The 25,647-nt window shown below is 41.8% G+C and overlaps 1 protein-coding gene across 3 annotated transcripts in view; it reads right to left on the bottom strand.

Annotated features, from left to right (window-relative positions):
- The window catches only part of RPRD1B (regulation of nuclear pre-mRNA domain containing 1B), a 54,821-nt gene that overhangs the window by 12,242 nt on the left and 16,932 nt on the right, over nucleotides 1-25,647 (bottom strand). The window contains exons 4-6 of one of the 3 annotated variants that reach the window (XM_021689005.1): nucleotides 21,564-21,676; nucleotides 16,174-16,300; nucleotides 10,261-10,436 (exon numbers count right to left, since the gene is read on the bottom strand). In XM_021689005.1, the coding sequence (XP_021544680.1) occupies nucleotides 10,261-10,436; nucleotides 16,174-16,300; nucleotides 21,564-21,676 (416 nt within the window). The remainder of the gene's footprint in view (nucleotides 1-10,260; nucleotides 10,437-16,173; nucleotides 16,301-21,563; nucleotides 21,677-25,647) is intronic. The other 2 variants (XM_021689006.1, XM_044918636.1) reach the window with 2 other exon arrangements.

Here is a 25,647-nt window from a genome sequence, read left to right as displayed (position 1 = left end):
CAGGTCATGATCTTGGGGGTCCTGGGATTGAGCCCCACATTGTGCTGCTCCATGCTCAGCAGGGAGTCTGCTTCTCCCTCTCCTCCTCCCTGTGCTCTAATAAATAAATAAAATCTTAAAAAAAAAAAAAAAAGGAGCCTCCAACCTTCAAGACCATGGAAGTCACAGATTTTTGTAACTAGGTAATACCACAGTCCAGTCCCATTAATCTAAAGGCCAAGAGACTGGAAAAAAATGTGTCTAAGCAGTAAAGCCTAGATCTCATGGGAGCATCACCAATGTGAAAGGAATCCCCCCGTCAAAGATATAGCCTCACCTAGCCTAGAGATGAACTGAACTGCAACTGTACCTGCCACCTGAGATCAAGACATTGTGCCAAGCATTAGGATAGGGTTGGGGATGACAGAGTGACAATGCAGACAGCATTTTATGGTCTGGTCAGGGAAATAACAAAATCATCCATAAACAGAATAACAAACGATGTGGTGCTCTGAAGGAAAAAGACAGGGAGATAGGACAGTATTTATGGGGGGAGGAGAGGAGAAACCTGGTTTTGTGGGGTGGAGATGGAGGTGGGGTCTCAGGGAAATACCATTTGACATGGGATATAAATGATGAAACAGGAATCAACAAGGGTAGAGTTAACCAGAGGGAAGGAAAGGGGGGAGAGTGCGCTCAGGGGGAGCAGCACATGGAGAGCCAGAGACAGAAAAGGCCAGCAGAGACAAAATGCAATGGAATGTGTTAAGAGAGATGGCTGATGAGGTCAGCAGGGGCCAGCCATGGCGTGGGGCACGGAACATGTGGCGGGAACATGCAAGGATTTGGGCTTATATTCCAGGAGCCCGGGGAAGCCATTTAAATGTTTATACAGGGGAATGACCTGCTCAGAGCTACCTTTTGAAAAAAATCACAGGGCTGCCATGTGAAGAATGAGTTACAGGACACAGGAACAAATGCAGGGAGGTCTGCAAAGAGGCTACTACAGGTGAGCAGGGGAGAAGTGGTGGCAGTGGGGGCTAAGGTGGTGGGTATGGAGACAGAGAGGAAGAGAAGGGGACAGATTCAAGAAAAACTGAGATGAAAATCACAAGGGTTTGCTGACCACTCCGATGGGGCAGTCGGGCAACAAGAGGCTGTCTGGCAGAGGTGTGGCACAGGGGCTGAAGGAAAGGCTGAGACAAGAGGAGGCTGAACTGACCCATCTGGGAGGTGGGACGAACAGGGAGTAATAGTAGATAAGCTCTGGTGTCCGCTCTTGACGAATGGCAATGCCATTCTCCCAGACAGGGAAAGAGAAGGAAAGGTTAGAAGAAGAGGACGGTCTGTTTTGGCCATATGACATTTGAGGTGTCTATGGAAATAAGATATATGGGTCTGAAGGGTCTGGGGTAAAGATCTAGATTTAAGCCATCAGCACGCAGGTGATAGCTGAAGCCACTTTGAGTGTGTTACAAAAGGACAGAATGAGAAAAAGGCTAAAGGAATACCAACATTTACAGGGTGGGGATGGAGAAAAGCTTACTAAGAACACACACAAAAATAAGACTAACAGAAACCAGAGAAGAAGAACACATAAAGGTAATGAATAGTATTAAGCACTATAGAGAGGGCCAAAAAGAGCAAAGGAAACAAAAGACGGGCCGGCGGGGGGGGGGGCGGTGCGGATATGTATCTTGACGTTTGAGTCTAGACCAGTAGTGGGGGATTCTGAAGACAGCCACTTCAGTAGAATGTAGATATGCATGCCAAGCTGCAGTGGGTTCAGAAGTAAAGGCAGCGATGGAAAATGGGGTAGTAAAAGGGACAGTGGGAGTGTGCTCATGTGAATGTTGTTATTCTATTTAATATTAGAGAGGCAAAGCATGCTACCTGCAGAGAAGGCCACCTGTAGCCAGTCTACTGGAGAATTCTTCCACAGAATAGAAAATAAAGTGCCCCTGAAGGCCCCATATGATAAGGAAAGGCAGACCCTAACAGCTTCAGGTTAGACAAGTGTTCGAGCCCGTTTGCCCCAGGTGAGGGTAACACTGCTGTTTTATAAATGACAAACCACACCAAAGATAAAAAGCTGCAAGGACCACTGGCCTCAACAGAGAAAGCCTGGAATGGGGACTACAGATCCTCATCACTGAATCATAACTGGGTAAATGATATCCATGGGAATAACTCCTAGCAAGTCTATGCCTCACAGAACAGAAACACGATGGGCAAAATTAAAGGACCCAGAAAAGCACCAAATACATCATACCAGACATTTTGAGGAAAAAGTGGACTGAGTCCATTAATCACTATCCAAACCCCAAGAAGGCTCAGAAGGCTGCTGATAAATGTTTGTTGAGTTTAAAATTGCAAAGTTACTCTAAGTTCTCCAAGTACCTAATGAACGGATTAAGCAAGAGAGTTGCCCACACTTTTTCCTAAAGATGTTTAAAGAATCTGAATAAGGGAGAAAACAAATTATGGAGGCTTGCAAAGTCATAATGACAGCTGGTACCTTCACCTCTTCACAGGAAGCACGCCACACCTTTGGGAGCTCATGGGCTTCGTTTGCAAAGGTTTCATTCTAACTCCTGATTACAACCACGAACACCTTTTGCTGTAATCATAGGAAAAGACTTTCTAATCTTAATTCAAGCCCTATTATCTTATAGAGATAAAAACAACAGAAATGGAACTTCCAAGATTGCAAAGTATGACATAATCCAATTTTACTTTCTACAAAAATTGCAACTTGAAGTGGGTGAAGGCCTACCTTACCAGTAGCAGGAACATTCCTAAATACTAAAATAGATCTCTGCTCAAAATGAGATGTATCCATTGGGTCAGACATTTAGACACTAGAGCTCAAATTTCTGCAATGTGAACCTGCTCTCAAAATGATGCTCACTCAAGTCAGTGTTATAATAAGAAGTAGCTGCTATTTCCCACAGCTGTTTCAAATGTAAATATAACTTAAAACCCAGAAGAGAGCCCTATTTGTCTAATTAAACTATTCAATGCTCATTTCCTCACATAACAATGATTAATCCTTAACTTGGGGATGGACATCTGTATGTCCTATCTGTCTATCTCTAAAGCTCTATGAAGTGCCAAACTGCCGAAGATGCTTTGGAAGAGCAAGAACTCCTAAGTCAGAAATGCACACTAGGGGCAAAGACATTGAAATGTATATAAACTTCAACATACTTAAAGACAAGCAGGCATCTACACATACACAGAGAATCCGTTTTCTAAACTTACAGGAAGGAAATAATGCAATACTGGAAGTTAGCCCAAAGTAAAAACAAAAAACCCACATAAATACTCAATAAAAATTATCATTGATTATCCAACTATAGGTGTTCAAGCAACCATTTAAAATGTTTTACATAGGTTTCTGTTAATAAGGGAAAATGACACATAAAGTTAAAAAAAAAAGCATGACAGAAAATTGTCTACGTATTATGATCACTTTAATTTTAAAACTGTAGGAAAAAGGATGCTGGGATGGCTCAGTTGGTTGAGCATCCGGCTCGTGGTCTTGGCTTGGGTCATGGTGTCAGGGTTGTGGGACTGGGCCCTGTGTTGGGCTCCACACTTGACTCAGAGTCTGCTTGGCCCTCTCCCTCTGCTCCTCCCCTGGCTCACTCTCTTTTTGTCTCTCAAATAAATACATACAATCTTTTTTTTTTTTAATAAATAAAACTGAAGAAAAAATAAAGGAAACATACCAAAATCAAAAGTTCTCTGGGTAATGAGATTATAATTTTTTATACTTATTTTCTAAGTTTCCCTGTGATGTGTTTGTAATCATTAAAACAGAAATAAAGAGGGGCGCCTGGGTGGCTCAGTTGGTTAAGCGACTGCCTTCGGCTCAGGTCATGATCCTGGAGTCCCGGGATCAAGTCCCGCATCGGGCTCCCTGCTCAGCGGGGGGTCTGCTTCTCCCTCTGACCCTCTTCCCTCTCGTGCTATCTCTCATTCTCTCTCTCAAATAAATAAATAAAATCTTTGAAAAAAAAAAAAACAGAAATAAAGAACTATTAGTTGAATAAGAATGAATGTTTTGGCAGGCAGGCAGTGACAAGGGGCCCAGATGCTGTTTTGACTTCACATGTATACGTACTTTATAAATATGAAAAATTAGTGCTACACACACCAGCTAAAACTCAGTGGAACTATTCTGGAAAACAGGAAGAATCGCCAAAAGCTGGGATATAAAAATATGGAAATGATACTATGACTATATGTATGGAATTCTAGCTGGGAGAGCTTTGAAATCATGTCACTTCTTTAATGTGAAGTCTCCAATGTTGGCAAACCATGCCCTTAGGTCACCAAGTATGTGAAATACATTATAATAATAATGTGGCATTTTCCCCCCTGGGATGAAAAGAGATAAACAAATACCAGAGTTTTTACACTGTAACATAAAAAAAATACACACGAGCACCCACCCACCCCCACACATATGCCCATGTGTACGTGTGCACACACATACATACACACACACACACACACACACCCCCTCACAGAGAAAAGCTCCGGCTACAAATCTAACCTGAGTGTAAGGGTTGGCAGCAACTGAAAAGAATGGAAGGACTTCAAGGACACAGTCTCTAAACCCCAAATTACTTGCAGAACCACACAGTTCAAGACAAGTCCCCACTTACTGGAAGGAAACTTTGTAGGGGGAGGCTCCCATATCAAAGCAGGGGTGAAAAAGCAGGGGGCAAGGCATGAGCTGCTGTGTGGGGAAGGATGTGAGTTCAAACCCTCCATGGGGTCACCTGAGCAGCGTTAAGCAGACTGACCTTCTCAACAAGGGCTGGATCAGCCCATGGTGCTGATAGCATTGCTACTCTAGGGAGGAAAAGAATTATCTGCTAAGGAAGGGCAGTGAGTGTAGAGGACTGTGAGCAGGTGGGGCCAGGCTAGGAAGGGCTGTGAGAGGCAGTCTAGGCAGGGTCCCTAAGCTCCCAGGGGAACAATGCAGATGATGACTAGAGTCAGGAGATTAGGGTTCTGGTTCTCACTGACTTCCTCCTTGACCTTGACTGCTCATAGACACTCTGAGCTTTGTTTTCTCATCTAAAATGAGGATTAGATCACCTGCTCCCATCTGTCCTTATTGGAATGGACAATGAGATACTGGCTTTGAACATCATGGGAAAAAAAGAATTTACTCCAAAGTTGACAAAAAATGGAGCTCTCTATCTCCACCTATTGCCTATCCCATTACTGAAATAATGCTTTTAACCATCTGCACCCTGCAGGGAGGGGGCCGATGCTGCCAAAAACAACAGACGGCCATCAGTTTGGTTTAGTACCTTCTCAGCTACAGCTAAAGAATTTCTCAAGTTGTTATAACCAAACTGCAAACAGAAATATGAAGAGTCACAAGGCAATGTTAGATCCTGGGCCATTTCCCCCTTCCCAGCTGTCTGAAGTAGAAGGCTCTACTCCTGAGTATTCATTATGGCCAAGGGGGAGGTGCCAAGCTGGGGAGAAACAGTAGCAGCCCCAAGTTCAATGGTCCAATCACCCCCATGCCCCCTAGAGCATGCACAGTCATAGCCAGGAGGGTATTTAGAACCTCAGTGGCAGAGTTGGCTCTCTCAAACCTTAGAAAGGTCTTCTCAGAGGCCACTCTGAAATGCTTCATGCAACTATTTTAATCCCCCTACATAGATGGCATTTTTCTAAAACAAGGTTCATGGGGATTGTTGAAATGATTCAACTTTGGCTACTCTTCTGTGTAGGATGTCTTCCGGCTGTTGACCTGATGGAATCAAATTTAAAATAAACAAAACAACAACAAAGGAAAACACAAACCTGGCGGAAAGTTACCAGATGTCTGCCTTGGATTCTATTCCTGGTCTGTGGCAAACTCCCTTCTCTGGGTCTGATTTCTTCACCAATTCAGAAGTCAGACTCCATGATGTCTAAGGTTCCGTCCAGCTCAATAGTCCTGTTAACGACTTACTCAGACATCCAGGCCTCAACGTGCCACTTCATTTTGAGTGAAGAGTGAAGCTGGCTATCATAGCTGTGCCTTGGTGGCTTTGCTGAGCACACATGCATCTGTACACACGCCTTGTAAACATGGGGGTACACATACCTACTAAAAGGTGGCACACACCACTGCCCTTTCCTGTGGTCCCTGACACGTGTGGTACCTAAACAGGGCCTTTGCAATGTCAAATGCACCAGTAAGCGGGCCTCTAGCATACTTTTTTAAATTCTGCAGCAGAAATTTTAAAAGATCTACATAAATAGAAAGAAATCTTGTGTTCATGGATTGGAAGACTTAAGACTGTTAAAATGGCCATAGTTCCCAAAGCAATCTAGAGATTCAGTGCAACTCCTATGAAAGTTCCAATGACTTTTTTTTTTTTTTTTTTTTGCAGAAATGACAACCAAACACCATGATGTGAATGAAAATAACTGATATGTTATGGTCGTAAAACAGCGAGTACCTGCTCCTTAATTTTTTTTCTCCAATGTTTGTACAAATAGATCTGTATTCCCTCCCTCCCTCCATCCCTTCCCCTTCCCCTCCACATGCCCTGATCACTCAGATGAACATACCCACATCATGCTTTCTCCAAACTGACAAGACAGGAACTCTATCCATCCCATTCTGACATGGCTTATGAGCTTCTAACAGACAACTGGGGTAATAGTCATCTCTGTCTACCAGAAACAAACCTTCCCTTTGCTCTAAGAACTGCAGTTTGGAAGCTTTTCTGGTACCTTTGGCCTCACCTTTTTGAATTAACCTTCTTCTGTACCCTCCACACTTCTTAACCACCTCCAGGCTACCATTTATGCTTCCTTCCACATGCCCTCCTACCCGTTTCTAGGTTTTCTCATGTTCGTGACAAAAGCATTGCAAATAGATTTGAAGCAGCCCCCTTCTAACCCTGCCTGGAGTTTAAAGGAAAGGTGGTAGGCCAATGTCACCATAACATCCAGAAACAGAAGCAAAAAACAAAAGAACAGGTAAAAAACAAAACCCTATCATCTCAAAAAGAATCATGATTCTACTTAAAGGGGGGAAAAAAGCACAAATGAGAAACCCATAGGAGCTTCTATCAAAAAGTCACCTTTTTACCACAAATTAAATCAGATTTGTCAAACCACTTTTCATGTAACCTAAAAAAAAAAAAGTCCTCTTTATAGAAAATTGACTGATGAAATTTCATGCACAGAACAAATGTTTATTGAGAAACAATTACGTTCCTGGCACTGCAAGAGCCCAAGACCACCTAGGCTAGCAGACTTCAGAAGACCTGCTGAAGGGTTATTACAGGGTTCAGAAACTGCCCACGTGTTTAATAAAAACAAACTTCTAGCCAAATTAGTGTTATTATTAACATGTTAATCTTCTCATCTATTTCAACTCAGACACAGTGAGCCAGGGTGTTCCCTTACTTCTTTTTAACTCTCTGGTTCCTGCTGTTTCTCCCCCAACAGAATGTAAGCTCCTTGAGGGAAGACAGCACATCTTGCTCATTTTGGACATAATTCTGACTGGCACACGCTGCGCTGACTTTATTCATGAATAAATAAGCAGCTCCTTAAAGAGTACAGAGCCTGGTTCCCATTGGAGGACTGTAGCACTTCCTTCCCACCCCTTCTGCTTTTTTTGTCTTTCTTCACACATTTGTCTGCTCCAGTCTGGCTTTCCCATTTATCAACGTATTTCTCTTCTCCAATTGCAATTTCCTTTTACAAAAAGCCTTTATTGACTTCCAGGAGGTTTGGATTTGACCTTAAGCCACAATCAGAGTGGCCAACTGCCTCCTTAATCTACATTATGTACAATCCCCCTGGTTTGGTTTTATGTTCACCGATGCTGTTTATGCCACAATGACTTCCTTGAGGGCAGAAACACAATCTCCCTCTGTGGGCCGTAACTGCCCCCTCCGATATGACAGCATCTGAATCATCCTTGGCTCCAAATCATCACATTCCCTACCCCAAAGCTTAGGAGCCACCCAGAAATCTAACATAAGATTCTTAAGTGAAAGACAAAAAGGTATGCTTATTACACGAAGGAAGAGATGAACTTAAAAAAAGGGGGTGGGGGGGGGACTCATGTGTTAACAAATTAGAACTTTGGGAAGAAAACAGGCTCTCAGGTAAATCATGACATTTCCAGAGTTCTAAGATTTCCAAGTTCATACATTAAAGGTAATGAAAGGATTAAAAAATAAAAGCAGATTTCATTTACATTCTGATACGGCGATTTTAAAACAAGGACTACCAATGTTAAATAAGTGAATGTTAAAAAGATAAGTATACTTGATGCACAGCCCTCATCAATAAACAACTGTGAGGATTTAGAATAATTCATATTGGTAACGCATCATCTTTCAAGTGGCATATACTTTTCAAGTTTTGCCATCACCATAAGGGTATGGTGGAGTAAGACCAGTCTGTTCCGGAACGTGAGAGAAAAATCATGAATTCTAGAGAGCAGGCATTTTTTAGCAAACATGGATAAAGAAAAAACTAAAGCCAGCTCTCAACATCTTACATTGTATCTAGTCTTTTGATTTTTTAAATAAGCAAATTTAGCTTCATTTTTACGGTGAATGGTTTTGTTCAAGTGGCTAAGCGACATGGTTTGAGAAAAGAAAGGACCTTCAGCTCAGAATCTGTACTTTCCAGCAATGGGAGTCTCCTGTTCTGATTCTTAAGCAATGGAATCCCAGTGTCCAAATGAGCAGAGGAATTTGGGCTGGAAAGCTACAGAACAGACCCAAATCTCTGATCTATCTCTCTGCTTAATGACCTTTCATGGCATCTCACCAACCACTGGTTCTACAGAAACCAGAATGATCCCCCAAGAAACATAGGGAGCCAAGTTCAACTGTGAGGGAGGGAAATAAACAAAGAGTTAATCCACTCTACCAACCCAATCTCCTTCTCAAAGACTCTGTCCTCTCTGGTAGCTTGCCACCTTCCACCCAACAACAGCTGCTCATGATAATCAATGTCTGACAGATCAGAGAAAGCCCTTAATGTGTCGCCAAGGGGCAGTTCAACAGATGGCATGGTGACTTACAACCAGAATCATTAATTACACTCTCTTATTAGTCCCGGGGCACAGTGCTGAAAATGCTTCCTCAGTGAAAGATGAGCATTTCAGATAAATGACCGTCTGGTACTGCCTGTGAAACTCCCTTTAGGATTTCTGGTCAGTGTCGATTTCTAAATCTAAGCCATACTACTCTCACAACCATTTCCCATCTTCTACTTCCAGGATGGCTTATGAAGTTCCCCCAACCACTACCCAGCCCTGCTCCCGTCATCCCTGCAGGTAAGGATAGGGTCAAAAGTGCCCATCATTCTTTGCCCACCTCAAGTCAGCGACTGTGTGGAAAGGCAAACACGATAATCTCAGCCTCAGGACTAGCTCGCCGCTTCCCCTTCCTCTGTGTCAGAGAACATGTTTCTTGAGTGCTGGCGTGGGGAGAGGGACTATCCCCTCCCTCCCTTACCTACTCCAGTGCTTCCTGTGATATTTAACTGATTCTCCGACTCAAAACTGTCTTCACCCCTTCACCGCTAGCAGCTTGGGGCAAGCCAAGGTTCCCAAACGTCCACACCACTGGCTGTGTTATGCAAGCACGGATGTTAAACCACCATGTACTTATTGAAGAAGCCAGATCAATGCATGGCAAGGAACTAGTTCTGAAGCCCCTCCCCAAGGGCATTCAGGCTAATGCCAACTCAGGGTAGAAAGGAGTTCCTTCTCAACAGTTTGAGAACTGGACTCCATAAAACATTACTGTGACATTTTAGAACTGATTGCAGACAGAGCTTAGAGGCAGACTCCTTACTGGCCTTAACCATGGATATAAGTCAGAAATAAATCTCAATATAATCTAAAAGAAAGGCAATTTTAAGTATTTTCCAAATACTACCAAATACACATGCTTCAGTTCTGTCAACCACCTGTTCTTTTTGTACCTCAATCTACAATTTTTTTTTTTTTAAAGTGAGTTCAAACTGAAGTAATATTAAGCTCCTAAATGCTTTAAGGTTTCATTGTTTCTTGCATTCCGGTTTGTTCTTTCTTGGACACACAAAAACATGACTTCAATTTTCAACTCGGTTCAAATGATTACAGTATCTGATGGATGTTCTCATCTCATTAGTTTTTAAAAGACAAAAAAATGTGTTAACGAAAGCATAAAGAAACCTCCTACTTTGGACTATAGGAAAGGAAACGGGCAGTCTGGGTCTGCCTTGCCATGTACTCACTTCTAGTTTTTTCTCCTTTTCTGACAAAACATCTTTCTGGTTCTGCGTGTACTCCACCAGCATCCGAGCCAGCTGGCGCCGGTCTTCCAGTTCTGCCGCCAGGCGCCCGTTATATTCTGCTAGTAACAGACATGCTTCATCTACTGTTTTTGAAAGACGTTCAGCTGCCTCTTTGTCTATGAACAAATGAGACCAAAAAACAGAGACAATATAGAAATCACACAGCCATGATTGCAAACATTTCTGGGGGAGGTTAACAGTTTCTCTCCCAATGTACAGAGTCCAAGAATAAGCCAGAACCTATAGACAAACAATGGACTGGCTGACAGAGAAATCCAAAGAACTCACTCCTGTTAACAAGACAGGACATCTCTGAATTACCTGACGTGAGGCAACTGTACAAAGAGGGGAATCTTGCAAAGGTTTTCTAAATGCCTATTCCTGCAAAAGCTCTACAAATAAAACAGAGATATTTAAGGTCACACATGAAATAATTTTTCCTTGCCCCTGAGAATTTCGAAAGCGCTTTCATATTATTTTGTTAAGTATTTTTTGCACATTCTTCTGAAATACAAAAGCAAGCACTCGTTTCTTGGGTGTGGAAACTAAGACCAAATAAAAGCTATAAGGCTGGTTTGATACCATGTGGTTAGCGGAGGAGTTGGGACTCAAAACCATTTCTATAAAATGGACCTGATAGGATTCTACCCCTTGTATACCATGCAAGCCTTGAACCTGGGCAGGAGCTCTCTTCTTCCATTCAGCAAAATACAGGGACTGGTAAGAACAGACGTTCTAATTCTTTAAACGTGACCCACTAGTAAGAAACACATTTTATGCAAACACACAGAAAGAAATGAAAATTTCATAAAGCAATACTTATCCTTACTATGTGTGAAGTATTCCATCTTCTATTCTTTTTTTTTTTTTTAATTTTGGTCATTACCTACCAAACCGATTTCACATCCAATTAATGGGCTATAACTCACTGTTTGAGAAAAAACTGTGCTGAAGTATCAAGTATAAGAAAGGATATCCTTGGAAAGAGGAGGTGAACAAGGCTCAACATTAGGAAATGAGAAGGAGTGACAAAAGGATGAGCTGTATTAGAAAAGAACTGATAAAATTAATTTCATGTGGGTCTGGTGAAATTGGAGCTCTAATATGCATACAGCATTTTTAAAAAGGCCTTTAAGGGTCAAAAGAATAGATCACTGCCTTGAAACCAAGAGCAAGGGCATCCCATTCCCTCTTGCTCATGCCAAGATTCTGCTGCTGTGACTGTCCCTTGTGACTGTTCCCCACACCTTTCAACTTCTTTCTCTTCCTCCGCCAGCACTATCATCAGCATACCAACATGCTGTTCTACCTTCTGTCCACATGTCACTCTCTAGCTACTGCCCCATTTCCCTGCCTCCTTTACAGAACTCCTCAGGAGAGCTGATCATTCTCCTCATACCCACCTCCTCTCCTACCACTGTCACTTAACCCACCTCAATCAGACTGCTAGGCCCCAAACCTTCCAATTAACTGAACAAATATGTGGGCTCCTATTATGCTCAACACCATTCTAGGCTCTCAGAGCAACAGGGAACACAAAGGACAAAAACTCTCTGCCCCAAGGAGTTTACATTCTCAGGTAAGAAGAGAAACAATATACCACATTTTACTTGCTTATCAGCCGAAGATCAAAATTCTAGAGAAAAAAAGGCAGAGGAGAAAGCATGGGGCATTCAGAAGGAGAAATAACACTTTTAAATGTGGTGGTCAGAGTAAGCTTCACTGAGGTGGTATGTAAACCAAGGCCTGGAAAAAGTGGGAGAACAAGCCACGTGAATGTGACTGTCTGGGGAAGATCATCCCAAGCAGCGGGAACAGCAAGTACAAAGTCCTAGAAGAGGAGAGTGCCTGGCAAGGAGCCCATATAACTGGAGTGCTCTGAGCAGAAGGGACATGGTCCAACTTCCATTTGAACAGATCACTCCGGTTACTCTAGGTATGTGGAGAAGAGAGTGATGGCTGGGGGTGGGAGATAAGGAGGAAGCAGGGAAACCAAAGAGGAAACGCTTACAATAATCCCAGTGAAGATGTTGGTGACTTGCACCAGGTAGTAGCAGTGGAAGTGGTGACAATATCAGATACTGGGGTCAGACACCGGTTTTGGTCCGATCAACAGGAATGAGGAGGGGGTCATTTGCTGATAAGGGGAAGACTGTGAGAGCAATGAATTTTGGAGAGAAGATGACGTTTGGTTTGAGATAGGTCAAGTTTGAAATGGTTTTTGAGACAGCCAACTAGTAACACTAAGCAGAAGGCTGGATGTACGGGTCTCAAGTTCAAGTGACAAGTCAACACTAGAGACATAAATAAGGGAATTACTAGTCTAAAAATTATTTAAAGTCATCAAATTGGATAAGAGGAACTGTCAGTGAAACTAACTAGAAAAGAGCGCTAAATACTCAACATGAAGAGGTAACAGAGGGGTGAAGAAACCAGAGAAGGAAACTAAAGAGCCAGAGCCAGAGGAAGGAGAGAAAAGCTAGGATAGAGTCCTACTTTCCTGTTGCTGCTGCAACAAATTTACCACCAATTCAGTGGCTGAAAATAACACAAACGTATTATCTTAGTATTTATTATCATGGCCTCTTCCTCCGTCTTCAAAATGCATCTCTCCAAAGACTGTTTCCAGGGTCCTATCTCCTTCTCTGACTACTGCCCTCCGGCCTCCCTCTCAGAAGGACTCTGTGACCAGATGGGGCCCACCTAAATCATCCAGGATACTCCTCCCCACCTCAAGATCCTTAACTTCATCCATCTGTAAGGTCCCTTCTGCCATGTAAGATCACGTATTCACAGGTTCTGGGGATTAGGACAAGGATGTCTGGGTGGGCCAGGGGTATTATTATTCTGCCTACTGTACCAAATCAGAAGAAATGACCAACTGGGCCAAATGTTACTAAGATCAAGTTACGATGACCACAAGTAAAGATTGGGCAAAAATTCACCACTGAATTAGCAACATGGAAGTCATCAACAACACTGATAAGAGCAGCTTCAGTAAAGTGGAACCAAAAGAGAATGGGAAGAGGGGAAAGGGAGACAAATGAGCACAGGCAATTATTTAGAATGTTGTATTACAAAGAACAGAGAAATAAGGCAGTATATGGGTCAAGAAAAAAAGTGTTTCCCACGTGGGAAAAAAGTACATGTTTTTATGCTGTGCAGAATGAGCCAGCAGAGGGAAAAAATGGACAATTATTGGAGCAATGTCCTTGAATAGCGAGAAGGAACAGGACTAACAAACAGGTAGGGGGCTGGTTTAGAAAACAGCATGTTCGGGGCACCTGGCTCGCTCAGCCGGTTAAGCGTCTGCCTTTGGCTTGGGTCATGATCCCAGTGCCCTGGGATCAAGCCCACACCTCAAGCAGGAAACCTGCTTCTCCCTCTCCCTCTGCCTGCCTGTCTGCCTACTTGTGATCTCTTTCTCTCTCTCTGTCAAATAAATAAAATCTTAAAAAAAAAAAAAAAAATGACATGTTCACCCACAGAAGTAGGAAGAAAAATCAGCTTATGTGTGTTATTTGTTTTTCCCAGCCACACTCAGCTGTGCAGGTCCAGGAAAGAACAGAGGAAAAGTTGGATTTAGATATGGCGGCTGAGAGGGGGAAATGAGTTGTTATTAAATGAGTATAAAGTTTTAGTTTAGTCAAGAGTTCTGGAAATTGGTTGTGCAATGTGAATGTACTTAGTGCTTCTGAAGTGTACACTTAAAAATGGTTAAGATCGTAAATTAGGTGTATTTTATTGCAATTAAAAATCAAAATGAATTTTTTATTAATTTAAAAAAAGTGGGGCGCTTGTGTGGCTCAGTCGGTTAAGGTCCGACCTCGGGATCATGGGATCGAGCCTTACGTCGGGCTCAGCAGGGAATCTGCTTGAAATTTTCTCTCCCTCTTCCTCTGCCCCCCACCCCGAACCCTTCCCCTGCACTCACTCTCTCTCACACAAATAAATAAGTAGATCTTAAAAAAAAAAAAAAAAAAAAAAGGGCCATGAGATATGAGACCTTTAGGGCAGGGAAAACAGGTAAATAAAATCACAAACATTGCTAGCTTTATGTTAATTTGCTCCCAATTTTTACAGACTATGATTCTGATAGTAAGAATAAATGAGTTGATCATTATAATAACCTCAAAAGTTGGACTTAGCCAAGAGAAGAGTTGGGTTTTGCCAGAAGACTACAGTGAAGAGGAGAGAGAAAAACAGAGACTGAGGGTGTATGTAAGGAAGCGATTATAAAGACTCCATGCTAAGTAGAGAAGAAAGTAAGGCTGGAGGGGAGTGGAGGCTGAGAAAAGGTGGAAGCGTTAACAGACTGTTAGATCTAGTAGGAACAAAAAAAAAATTAAAATTAAAAAAATAAATAAATAAATAAATAAGATCTAGTAGGGTCCAACTGCTGGAGGTGGGGAAGTAGGAGTGAGCCCAAACGCTGCCTGTAGGATTTAGACAGCCTCCATGTTGTGTCCTGCAGCTAAGCATGCTCCTGACCTGAAGTCTTTGCTCAGACTGTACCCTCTGCCTGTGTAGCACTTCCTTCCCTCAGATATCCTCATGGCTTGCTTCCTAATCTTGGGGAGGCCTCTGATCAAAGGTCATCTCATCAGAAAGGTTTTCCCCAACCACCTTTAAAATACAGGTGTGCCTCAGAGATATTGCAGGTTCAGTTCCAGACCACTGAAATGAAACAAATGTCGCAATAAAGGAGTCAAATGAGTTTTCTGGTTTCCCAATGCATACAGAAGTTATGGTTACACTATACTGTTCTACTAAGTGTGGAGAGCATTGTCTAAAAAAAAAAAGTATACACTGTAATCAAAAAATACTTTGTTGCTAAAAAATTCTATCATCTGAACTTTCAGTGAATCCTAATCACTGATCACAAATCATCGTAAGGAATAACAGAAAAGTTTGAAATATTGCAAGAGGGGCGCCTGGGTGGCTCAGATGGTTAAGCGTCTGCCTTCGGCTCAGGTCATGGTCCCAGGGTCCTGGGATTGAGCCCCGCATCCGGCTCCCTGCTCGGCGGGAAGCCTGCTTCTCCCTCTCCCTCTCCTACTCTCCCTGCTTGTGTTCCCCCTCCTGCTGTGTCTCTCTCTGTCAAATAAATAAAATCTTAAAAAAAAAAAAGGAAATATTGCAAGAATTACCAAAATGGGACACAGAGACATGAAGTGAGCCAAATGCTGTAAGGAAACTGGAACTGATAATCTTGCCCAAAGACACCTAACCTCTCAAAGCCTCAATTTCCTTCTATGCAATATGCGGATATATAGGCAGTGACCTCAAAAGGTTATCATGAAGAGTAGAAGTATCTGGCACAGAGCATTCTCTATAAGTATTAGTTCGTGCTTCACTCCTTCCTTTCAATTTCCCATGCATAAAGCGGGAATAATGTTACGTGTCCCTCCCTGTTTAACTGGGGGTGAGCATCAAGAGGGCAAAATGACATGACTAACAATATACACCTGGCGTTCTTGGCATTAAAGGCACTATCATCTATGGGGTGTGTCTGTGTGCAGGGTATAAATCACAGAGCCCTGAATTTTTTTTAGTAAGAGCATCATGAATTTAATGTCTTCTCTCTTGCCCCCCCAATATCACATACACAATTTGCCTTGTGTTTTCAGCAGATCTCACGTAAGAGTGCCACAGGTTGTGGCATGCCAGCCTTTCTCCAGTTCCTAGAATCACTATTCAAGCATGGACTGTTTCAACAGCTTCGCTGTTTGCAAAACCCAACACCACATAGAAGTCGTCTGTATCTGCAAACGTAAGCATGTCCTAGGGTTTGATGAATTAGAGAAATGGGTCCCTCTTCCCTCACCTTTCATCCAAACTCTACCTTCTCACCTGTTATTTTTTCCAAGAGAGAAACATCTTGCACTTCCTGGGGCAAAGAAGCAATCTTCTGCCGGACAGTAGCATCGCCTGATGCAGCATTTTCCAGGTCCTGCAAAGCTTTGATCAGTTCCTCAGTCTGTACAATGAAAGCACAAGCAACGCTGTCCATTAAATATGGGATTTAAAGAAAGTTAGCCAGAATTAAATGAGGTGAAGGAAAATTCTAAAAATGATCACGCTCCTGACATTTACAAAAACATTGTCCTCAGTACCAGAGCCTATACTGAGGCCAGTGATTGGATTGGATGATGGATTCTAAGAGAATGTACAAAGTTAATTTTTCTAAGTCAATAGCAGAGCATGAACAAATTCTACATAACCTGAAAAAAAAAATCTTTTTAAAAGAGCATGTTTTTGGCAACTTAAAAAAAAGGAGCCTGGGAAATTGAAGCAGTCATCAAAAATCTCCCAAAAAACAAAAGCCCAGGGCCAGATGGCTTCCCAGGGGAATTCTACCAAACATTTCAAGAAGAATTAATACCTATTCTTCTGAAACTGTTCCAAAAAATAGAAATGGAAGGAAAACTTCCAAACTCGTTTTATAAGGCCAGCATTACCTTGATCCCAAAACCAGACAAAGACCCCATCAAAAAGCAGAATTACAGACCAATATCCCTGATGAACATGGATGCAAAAATTCTCACCAAAATACTAGCCAATAGGATCCAACAGTACATTAAAAGGATTATTCACCACGACCAAGTGGGATTTATCCCTGGGCTGCAAGGCTGGTTCAACATCCGCAAATCAATCAATGTGATACAACACATTAACAAAAAAAAAGAACAAGAATCATATGATCCTCTCAATAGATGCAAAAAGCTTTTGACAAAGTACAGCATCCTTTCTTGATCAAAACTCTTCAGAGTATAGGGATCGAGGGTACATACCTCAATATCATAAAAGCCATCTATGAAAAACCTACAGCGAATATCATTCTCAATGGGGAAAAACTGAGAGCTTTCCCCCTAAGGTCAGGAACGCGGCAGGGATGTCCACTATCACCACTGCTATTCAACATAGTATTGGAAGTCCTAGCCACAGCAATCAGACAACAAAAAGAAATCAAAGGCATCCAAATTGGCAAAGAAGAAGTCAAACTCTCACTCTTTGCAGATGATATGAAACTTTATGTGGAAAACCCAAAAGACTCCACCCCAAAACTGCTAGAACTCATACAGGAATTCAGTAAAGTGGCAGGATATAAAATCAATGCACAGAAGTCAGTGGCATTCCTATACACCAACAAGACAGAAGAAAGAGAAATTAAGGAGTTGATCCCATTTACAATTGCACCCAAAACCGTAAGATACCTAGGAATAAATCTAACCAAAGAGACAAAGGATCTGTACTCAGAAAACTATAAAATACTCATGAAAGAAATTGAGGAAGACACAAAGAAATGGAAAAACGTTCCATGCTCATGGACTGGAAGAACAAATATTGTGAAGATGTCAATGCTACCTAGAGCAATCTACACATTCAATGCAATCCCCATCAAAATACCATCCACTTTTTTCAAAGAAATGGAACAAATAATCCGAAAATTTGTATGGAACCAGAAAAGACCCCGCATAGCTAGAGGAATGTTGAAAAAGAAAAGCAAAGCCGGCGGCATCACAATTCCGGACTTCCAGCTCTATTACAAAGCTGTCATCATCAAGACAGCATGGTACTGGCACAAAAACAGACACATAGATCAGTGGAACAGAATAGAGAGCCCAGAAATGGACCCTCAACTCTATGGTCAACTCATCTTTGACAAAGCAGGAAAGAACGTCCAATGGAACAAAGACAGTCTCTTCAACAAATGGTGTTGGGAAAATTGGATAGCCACATGCAGAAGAATGAAACTGGACCATTTCCTTACACCACACACAAAAATAGACTCCAAATGGTTGAAAGACCTCAATGTGAGACAGGAGTCCATCAAAATCCTACAGGAGAACACAGGCAGCAATCTCTTTGACATCAGCCGAAGCAACTTCTTCCTAGAAACATCGCCAAAGGCAAGGGAAGCAAGGGCAAAAATGAACTATTGGGACTTGATCAAGATAAAAAGCTTTTGCAAAGCAAAGGAAACAGTCAACAAAACCAAAAGACAACCGACAGAATGGGAGAAGATATTTGCAAATGACATATCAGATAAAGGGCTAGTATCCAAAATCTATGAAGAACTCATCAAACTCAACACCCAAAGAACAAAGAATCCAATCAAGAAATGGGCAGAAGACATGAACAGACATTTTTCCAAAGAAGACATCCAAATGGCCAACAGACACATGAAAAAGTGCTCAATATCGCTCGGCATCAGGGAAATCCAAATCAAAACCTCAATGAGATACCACCTCACACCCGTCAGAATGGCTAAAATTAACAAGTCAGGAAACGACAGATGTTGGCGGGGATGCGGAGAAAGGGGAACCCTCCTACACTGTTGGTGGGAATGCAAGCTGGTGCGGCCACTCTGGAAAACAGTATGGAGGTTCCTCAAAAAGTTGAAAATAGAGCTACCATATGATCCAGCAATTGCACTACTGGGTATTTACCCCAAAGATACAAAAGTAGGGATCCGAAAGGGTACGTGCACCCCGATGTTTATAGCAGCAATGTCCACAATAGCCAAACTGTGGAAAGAGCCAAGATGTCCATCGACAGATGAATGGATAAAGAAGATGTGGTATATATATACAATGGAATATTATGCAGCCATCAAAAGGAATGAGATCTTGCCATTTGCAACGACGTGGATGGAACTGGAGGGTATTATGTTGAGTGAAATAAGTCAAACAGAGATCTCACTGATATGAGGAATTCTTAATTGCAGGAAACAAACTGAGGGTTGCTGGAGTGGGGGGTAGGGTGGGGGGGTTGGGGTGACTGGGTGATAGACACTGGGGAGGGTATGGGCTCTGGTAAGCGCTGTGAATTGTGCAAGACTGTTGAATCTCAGATCTGTACCTCTGAAACAAATAATGCAATATATGTTAAGAAAAAAAAAAAGAAGAAGGTAGCGGGAGGGGAAGAATGAAGCGGGGGAAATCGGAGGGGTAGACGAACCATGAGAGACGATGGACTGTGAAAAACAAACTGAGGGTTCTAGAGGGGAGGGGGGTGGGAGGATGGGTTAGCCTGGTGGTGGGTATTGAGGAGGGCACATTCTGCATGGAGCACTGGGTATTATGCACAAACAATGAACCATGGAACACTTCATCTAAAACTAATGATGTAATGTATGGGGATTAACATAAGAATTAAAAAAAAAAAAAAAAAAAAAAAGGAGCCTGGTTCAAATTGCTTAGTTTCAAATAATGTATGATTTCTAATACAGAATGGTCTGGTCTCCAGTATAGCATAAAGGCGTGTGTACCAGATGTTGAACAACTGTGTGCTGAATGATTAAATGAAATGACACTGGGTATTGAGGAGGGCACATTCTGCATGGAGCACAGGGTGTTATGCACAAACAATGAATCATGGAACACTTTATAGTTTATATAGTTTATATCTAAAAACTATATAGTTTATATCTAAAACTAATGATGTAATGTATGGGGATTAACATAAGAATAAAAAATAAAATAAAATAAAAAAAAACAAAAACCAAAAAAAAAACAACAACAAAAACCTCCCATCTAAAATTAGCAAGCCCCAATTTCAGTTTTGTGTTCATCAAAACAGCTTCATTGTTCTGGTTAATTACAAAATAAGTTTTTTCTGATGAAAAAAAATAATAATAAATAAATAAATAAATGAAATGACACTGCCTACTTCAATTCTTTCTTGGATTTGCTTTACAAAATGAGTGTCACAAAGATGACAGTTTCCATTTTGGTAGCCACTCCCCAAATTAAATGTGTCAAACTCATTAATTACAAACAAAGGGGAAAAAGACTAAGAAAAGAGCAAACCAAGAACACATACTTTGTACACTAAAAAGGGTAATTTTAAATCATCAGAAAACAGGATGCCTGGGTGGCTCAGTCAGCTAAACCTCTGCCTTCAGCTCGTCGTGATCCCAGAATCCTGGGATCGAGTCCCGCATCGGGCTCCTGCTCAGCAGGGAGTCTGCTTCTCCCTCACCCTCTGCCTGCCGCTCCCCCTGCTTGTGCTCACTCGCTCTCTCTGACAAATAAATACATTAAATATTTTAAAAAAAAATCATCCAAAAACAATGAATGCTGACAGGTTCGCCAGTCCATCATGACCCAGGAGTAAGAAACTGGCCACGTAGACGGTAGTCCAGTTATCCTGAAAGTTAGTAATTCAGGCTGGCCCCCGTGGAAGTTTTTAAATGCAAAGCTACATGGCCTAACACTGTTTTCACTTAACCCACCATCTAATTCAACATTTTAACGTTACACAGACCAGACATGCTTCCTATTTACATGGACCTTAGCCACACCCATGTATAATAAAGTAAAACTGTTTTAGGCAAAAAGAGGCCATGTAACTCAGTAAAGATCATGGTCTCTGAGGTCAGTCAGACCCAGATTCAAATTAAGACACTGGGCAAGTTAATCTCTCTTTGAGCCTCACTTTCTTTGATGGTAAGTAAAGTAAATTAGTAAGTAAAGAAATAAACAGCAAAAATTAACCAATCACACAGAGCTCATCAGCTAATTTATATGAAGGGCTAAACAATGCAAATATATAATTAATTGGCTCCATTTTAATATTTAAATAGGTGATAGTGTAGCAAATTTGCTATTGCCACACAGACTACCCTAGAAACTAATGAATTGCCTACTTATATAAAATAACCATGTATAGGGCGCCTGGGTGGCTCAGTCGGTTAAGCGACTGCCTTCGGCTCAGGTCATGATCCTGGAGTCCCGGGATCGAGTCCCGCATCGGGCTCCCTGCTCGGCAGGGAGTCTGCTTCTCCCTCTGACCCTCCTCCCTCTCATGCTCTCTGTCTCTCATTCTCTCTGTCTCAAATAAATAAATAAAATCTTTAAAAAAAATAAATAAATAAAATAAAATAACCATGTATAGGAGAAAAGTCATGGCAGAGGACATTCAAATGTCTTTGTGGCATTATCTACCCTTCCAAAAAATCTACTTTTTGAGAATATTTTCAAGTCCTAGGAGTGAAACAAAGCCAAGTCCAAATACCGTATAACACATAAATCCATCCAGACTCATGGCATTCAAAGACAAAGGCAAGCCTGCTATCTGGCAAGCTCTACTGGGTAGATCTTGCACCCAGTGCCCTGAGAGCTGCCCTCTGGTGATTCCATACTATTGGTCCCTGGCGCCACCCTGTGGCCATAATCTTCAACTAGCAGTCCCTCCACTAAGCCACTGTGTCCTACTCTCTGGGAGTCCTGACATACCAAGAGGGGTCCTGCAGAAGGATCTTGGGGAGAGTAGCTTCCAGGGTAGTCATCATCCTCCTCCTCTTGTATCTGCTGAAAAGTTCGCTTCAGAGATTTCTTCTCCTCTGTTGCTAGAGGAAAGAAAAAGGGCACAAATTTGGGTCACGAGAGCCTGTGCAGGTAAGAGTCAAAGGCTATGAACAATGGGCCACATGCAAAAAAAATGGCAAAAGGGGTGTACATTTCCAAAGATGGCTTAACGTTAGCCTATATGCTAGTTATTTTAAGTTGGTGGTAGTTCCCTACATTACCGAAGAATCAAAAATGGTCTCAGGTCTGTCATCTTGGACTGACTCACTGAAAAAAGACTACCAAAAACAAGCATCTAAAAATGAAACTTACCAAACTTAACACATTTAATTAAAAAGCTTATCTCTTAAAAATAAAAGTTAACAAGAGAAGCAAAGTGGTTAAGAAACCCATGAGACAATATAATGAAGGAAGCCAATGTAAGGCAGGGTTTGTAGAAAATACATTGCATATACAATGAAACACTATACACTTTGCAAGATAATTCAGAAAATAAAAACAGGTATTCCTCACTTTTGTAAAGCCTGCTTTTATGAAAGACCTACAGTAACAGTACCTGTTTTCACTAACCAAAAGAAATTCAAAGAGGATTTTCACTTTCACAAAGAAAGGCACAAAGTGAAAATAGTGGTCAGCATGTGTGTTGCAGGGAGCGATTATTATAGAGGCAGCATGCACCCCAAGCAGCCAGAGTGGCCCCGCCAAGCTCTTTCCCAGCAACTACACTCGGCATCTCAGCATCAAGCCACCAGAGCTTTGAGCTGTATCTGTGAGCATCTGTGCTTTATCTCGATTTATTCTGTGCATCTGTTAGCAAGATGTGGCCTGAGGTATCAGAAAAGCCTGAGAGAAGTTATTTTTGGGGTCTGGGAATGTTCAAAACTTTTTCCATACAAATTAATGGTAACTGCTTCTTCACTTTATGCCATTTCGGCCTAGGAGATGTTTCATAGGAATGGTCTAATTTCAGATAGCAGGGAAAACCTGTAGTAGAGAGAAACCTATCAATAAAATCGTGTCAGAAATTGTACACATCATGTTCTTTAAACTCTCCCTTTAGAAACAAAATAAACTTTATTTTACCTTAAATTTAAAAATAACCGTTGCTGAGAAATATGACTGATACAACTGAGAGAAGTTACTTAAGTCACTATTTTAAAGTTAACCACTTTTGAGGCAAACAGGTTACATTACATTTCTTATTATTTGTATTGTATGCTTTTAAATGGCTACAATAAAAGTGCCCGTTCCAAAATCATTACTTTTGTATCAAATTGGACAATACAAAATAAATGCCAAACATCTGTGGGACATTAAGTCTAAATGACACGTTCAGGCTTGGAAAGTAAAGAAACGCTGGTAACATGTGGCAGGCACCGCAACAGCTTCTGTACATTGAGTCCTTCAGGCAACTCTGAGATCTACTATCTCCAGCTTGCAGGGGAGAAAATGGAGGCCCCGAGAAGTTCCATACTGGTTTAAAGGTGGGACTTTCAAAATCTGTGCGCTTCCCACTGTAGTCAAATTCCTCCGCAGCACACACTCTCTCATCTGCCAAAGTAGGGGTCACCACGCACCTGCCTCTGAACTCTGTGAGTTATAAACAGAATAACGTACACGTCTTGCTTCATTAAACATTTTTTCCTGAAAACAAGGATGTAGTTCCTGGTCCTACCTTACACATTAACTGACCAAACTATGCTTGACGTGAAAGCCAAGCCAATATCATGGGTTTGTTCCTCTGTTCTATTAAATAAAGGAAAACAGCAACATTTGCATCAAGGCAGCCCTCACTTTGCAAGATTCTATTACGCACGGATTTGTTACCAAGGTTTCAACAACACCAGTCCCCCGACACCACGGTTCAAATTTCAGTTACTGTGGCATACTCACTCAGAGTAACTCCATAAAGAACAAACTTTGCTGCTAACTTCAATCCACAAATCACTGCGTAAGTAATAGAAACGCATCATGATCAGTGACCACATCACTTCTTTCAGGTCACTGTTTGGTCACTGCACCGCTGTTATTTCAGTTCACACACAAACAGCAGTGTTTGGTTGTGTTGTCTCCCAGGGATCAAATTCGCATGACATTTCATAAAAATGAATAATCAAAACAGGGAACTGACTGAAAATGACAAAGATGAAAGAGAAGCCCCGAAATTAAAACTAAAGCTCATGTTAGAAGCGAACGGAACGTAAAGGGAGCTGGCAGAAGACACAGCTGGCCGCAGGGATGCTGGCACGGCCATACCCTTCCAGAAACTCTAGGTCTGCAGCCAGAATCACCTGGTGAAAGCCAATTTATCAAAATAAGTGAAGAAATCAGTTGTGATGACAAGAACGACCGTGTCCCAGAGGAAGTGATGCTGACGAAACTCTTCACATTACAGGAACTCTCCAACACACCTCATGACACGGAGAACACTAAGGGTAAACTGCCGAAAGCCGACCCAAACTTGGGAGGATGCTTGCTCCATACCATGGACTACACAAGAAGGCAAGCTCTCTCTGGTCAAACCCCTCTTGTGAAGCTCATCACAAAGAAATAAAGCACTTTAATTCTCAATGTTCCTAGTGTTTTATATTCTAGCATGCTAGGTATCTATTAGTGTTACTATCTTTTTTGTTCCCTATAGATCTGTAATCAACAGTGAGTTTTCAATTCTTTGATAAAAAAATTTTATAAGTCAGAACAATCAAAACTTTTCCCATTGATTATTAAGATCATTTTGCATGGTTTCGGCTTACATAGTCATTTTTACAGTCCTGCACTATGCAAAACAAGGACTGCTATTTTTGTAAAACAGAAAATCTAATGGTATATAATTTGCATATGAGATATCTAACAGTACTTAGCACACACTAGCTGCCTAATTAATGTGCAGGGTGGTATGACCCTCATAGACACTTAGCGACCACAAAGCATCAAAGTGGCCATGCGTTAGGAGTTGCCACTAAAATATAAGCACGTAAGCGAAAAAATTTTTTTAATATTTTTTTGTTCACTTCCAAGCATCTAGAACAGTGCTATGAAATAACTGTTAAATACACTAAAGAAGGTAGAAAAATTACAAAACTTGAATCCTTCAGTTTCAAACTCTCATACAGAAGTTATTACGTATAAAAACCACATACCACTTTGTACCTTAGGACCCTCAGAATCACTGAATTTGGGCACTGGAAGGCCTTAGATAGACCTACATCTTTGCTTTCCCCACCTCCTTTTTCATGAGCATATATCCAGGCCCACAGGCTGTGGCTTGTCCACAATCAAGGAGCTCGTTAGTGTAAGTCTCGCTTCTATAGCCAAAGTCACCTGCCCCCTAAACTGGAGTACTTTTTACCACTTCATACTGGCACTCACTCATAGCATTACAAGATTGAAATCAAACTAATGAAAATAATTGCAGGCCCATTTCTGTCCTTCGCCATCCTGATGGAAGAGGGTGTAATAAGAGATAACCACTGTTATCCTACTTCAGTTCTCTCCTATTTCCACTTGGAGAACCTATTGGAAATGAATTATTCATCATTTTCTTCATAAGGTTCCTCCTTTCCTGAGCTACCTACTCATACTATGAACACTTCCGCTGGCCCCATCTTCCAAGTACAATGCCTTGGAGACCACCAGAATCTCTCCTAAAGTCCCAACTTCCAGCAGACTCTACACTTCTGAGATGTACCTTACAGATCTTTCCATTCTGTTTCTTCCCATCGCCTCTTATCAGAAATGTGCCCGGGCGCCTGGGTGGCTCAGTTGGTTAAGCGACTGCCTTCGGCTCAGGTCATGATCCTGGAGTCCCGGGATCGAGTCCCGCATCGGGCTCCCTGCTCGGCAGGGAGCCTGCTTCTGCCTCTGACCCTCCCCCCTCTCATGTGCTCTCTCTCTCTCATTCTCTCTGTCTCAAATAAATAAATAAAATCTTTAAAAAAAAAAAAAAGAAATGTGCCCTTTTCCATGCCTTGTGCAAACCACTGTCCCAACTGGTCTCCCTGCCGCTAGTCAC

The sequence above is a fragment of the Neomonachus schauinslandi genome, chromosome 10 (genome assembly GCF_002201575.2).
Source record: "Neomonachus schauinslandi chromosome 10, ASM220157v2, whole genome shotgun sequence".
Lineage (NCBI taxonomy): Eukaryota > Metazoa > Chordata > Mammalia > Carnivora > Phocidae > Neomonachus > Neomonachus schauinslandi.
The sequence above is the reverse complement of the archived record's forward strand: the minus strand, read 5'-3'. Positions and strand labels throughout refer to the sequence as shown.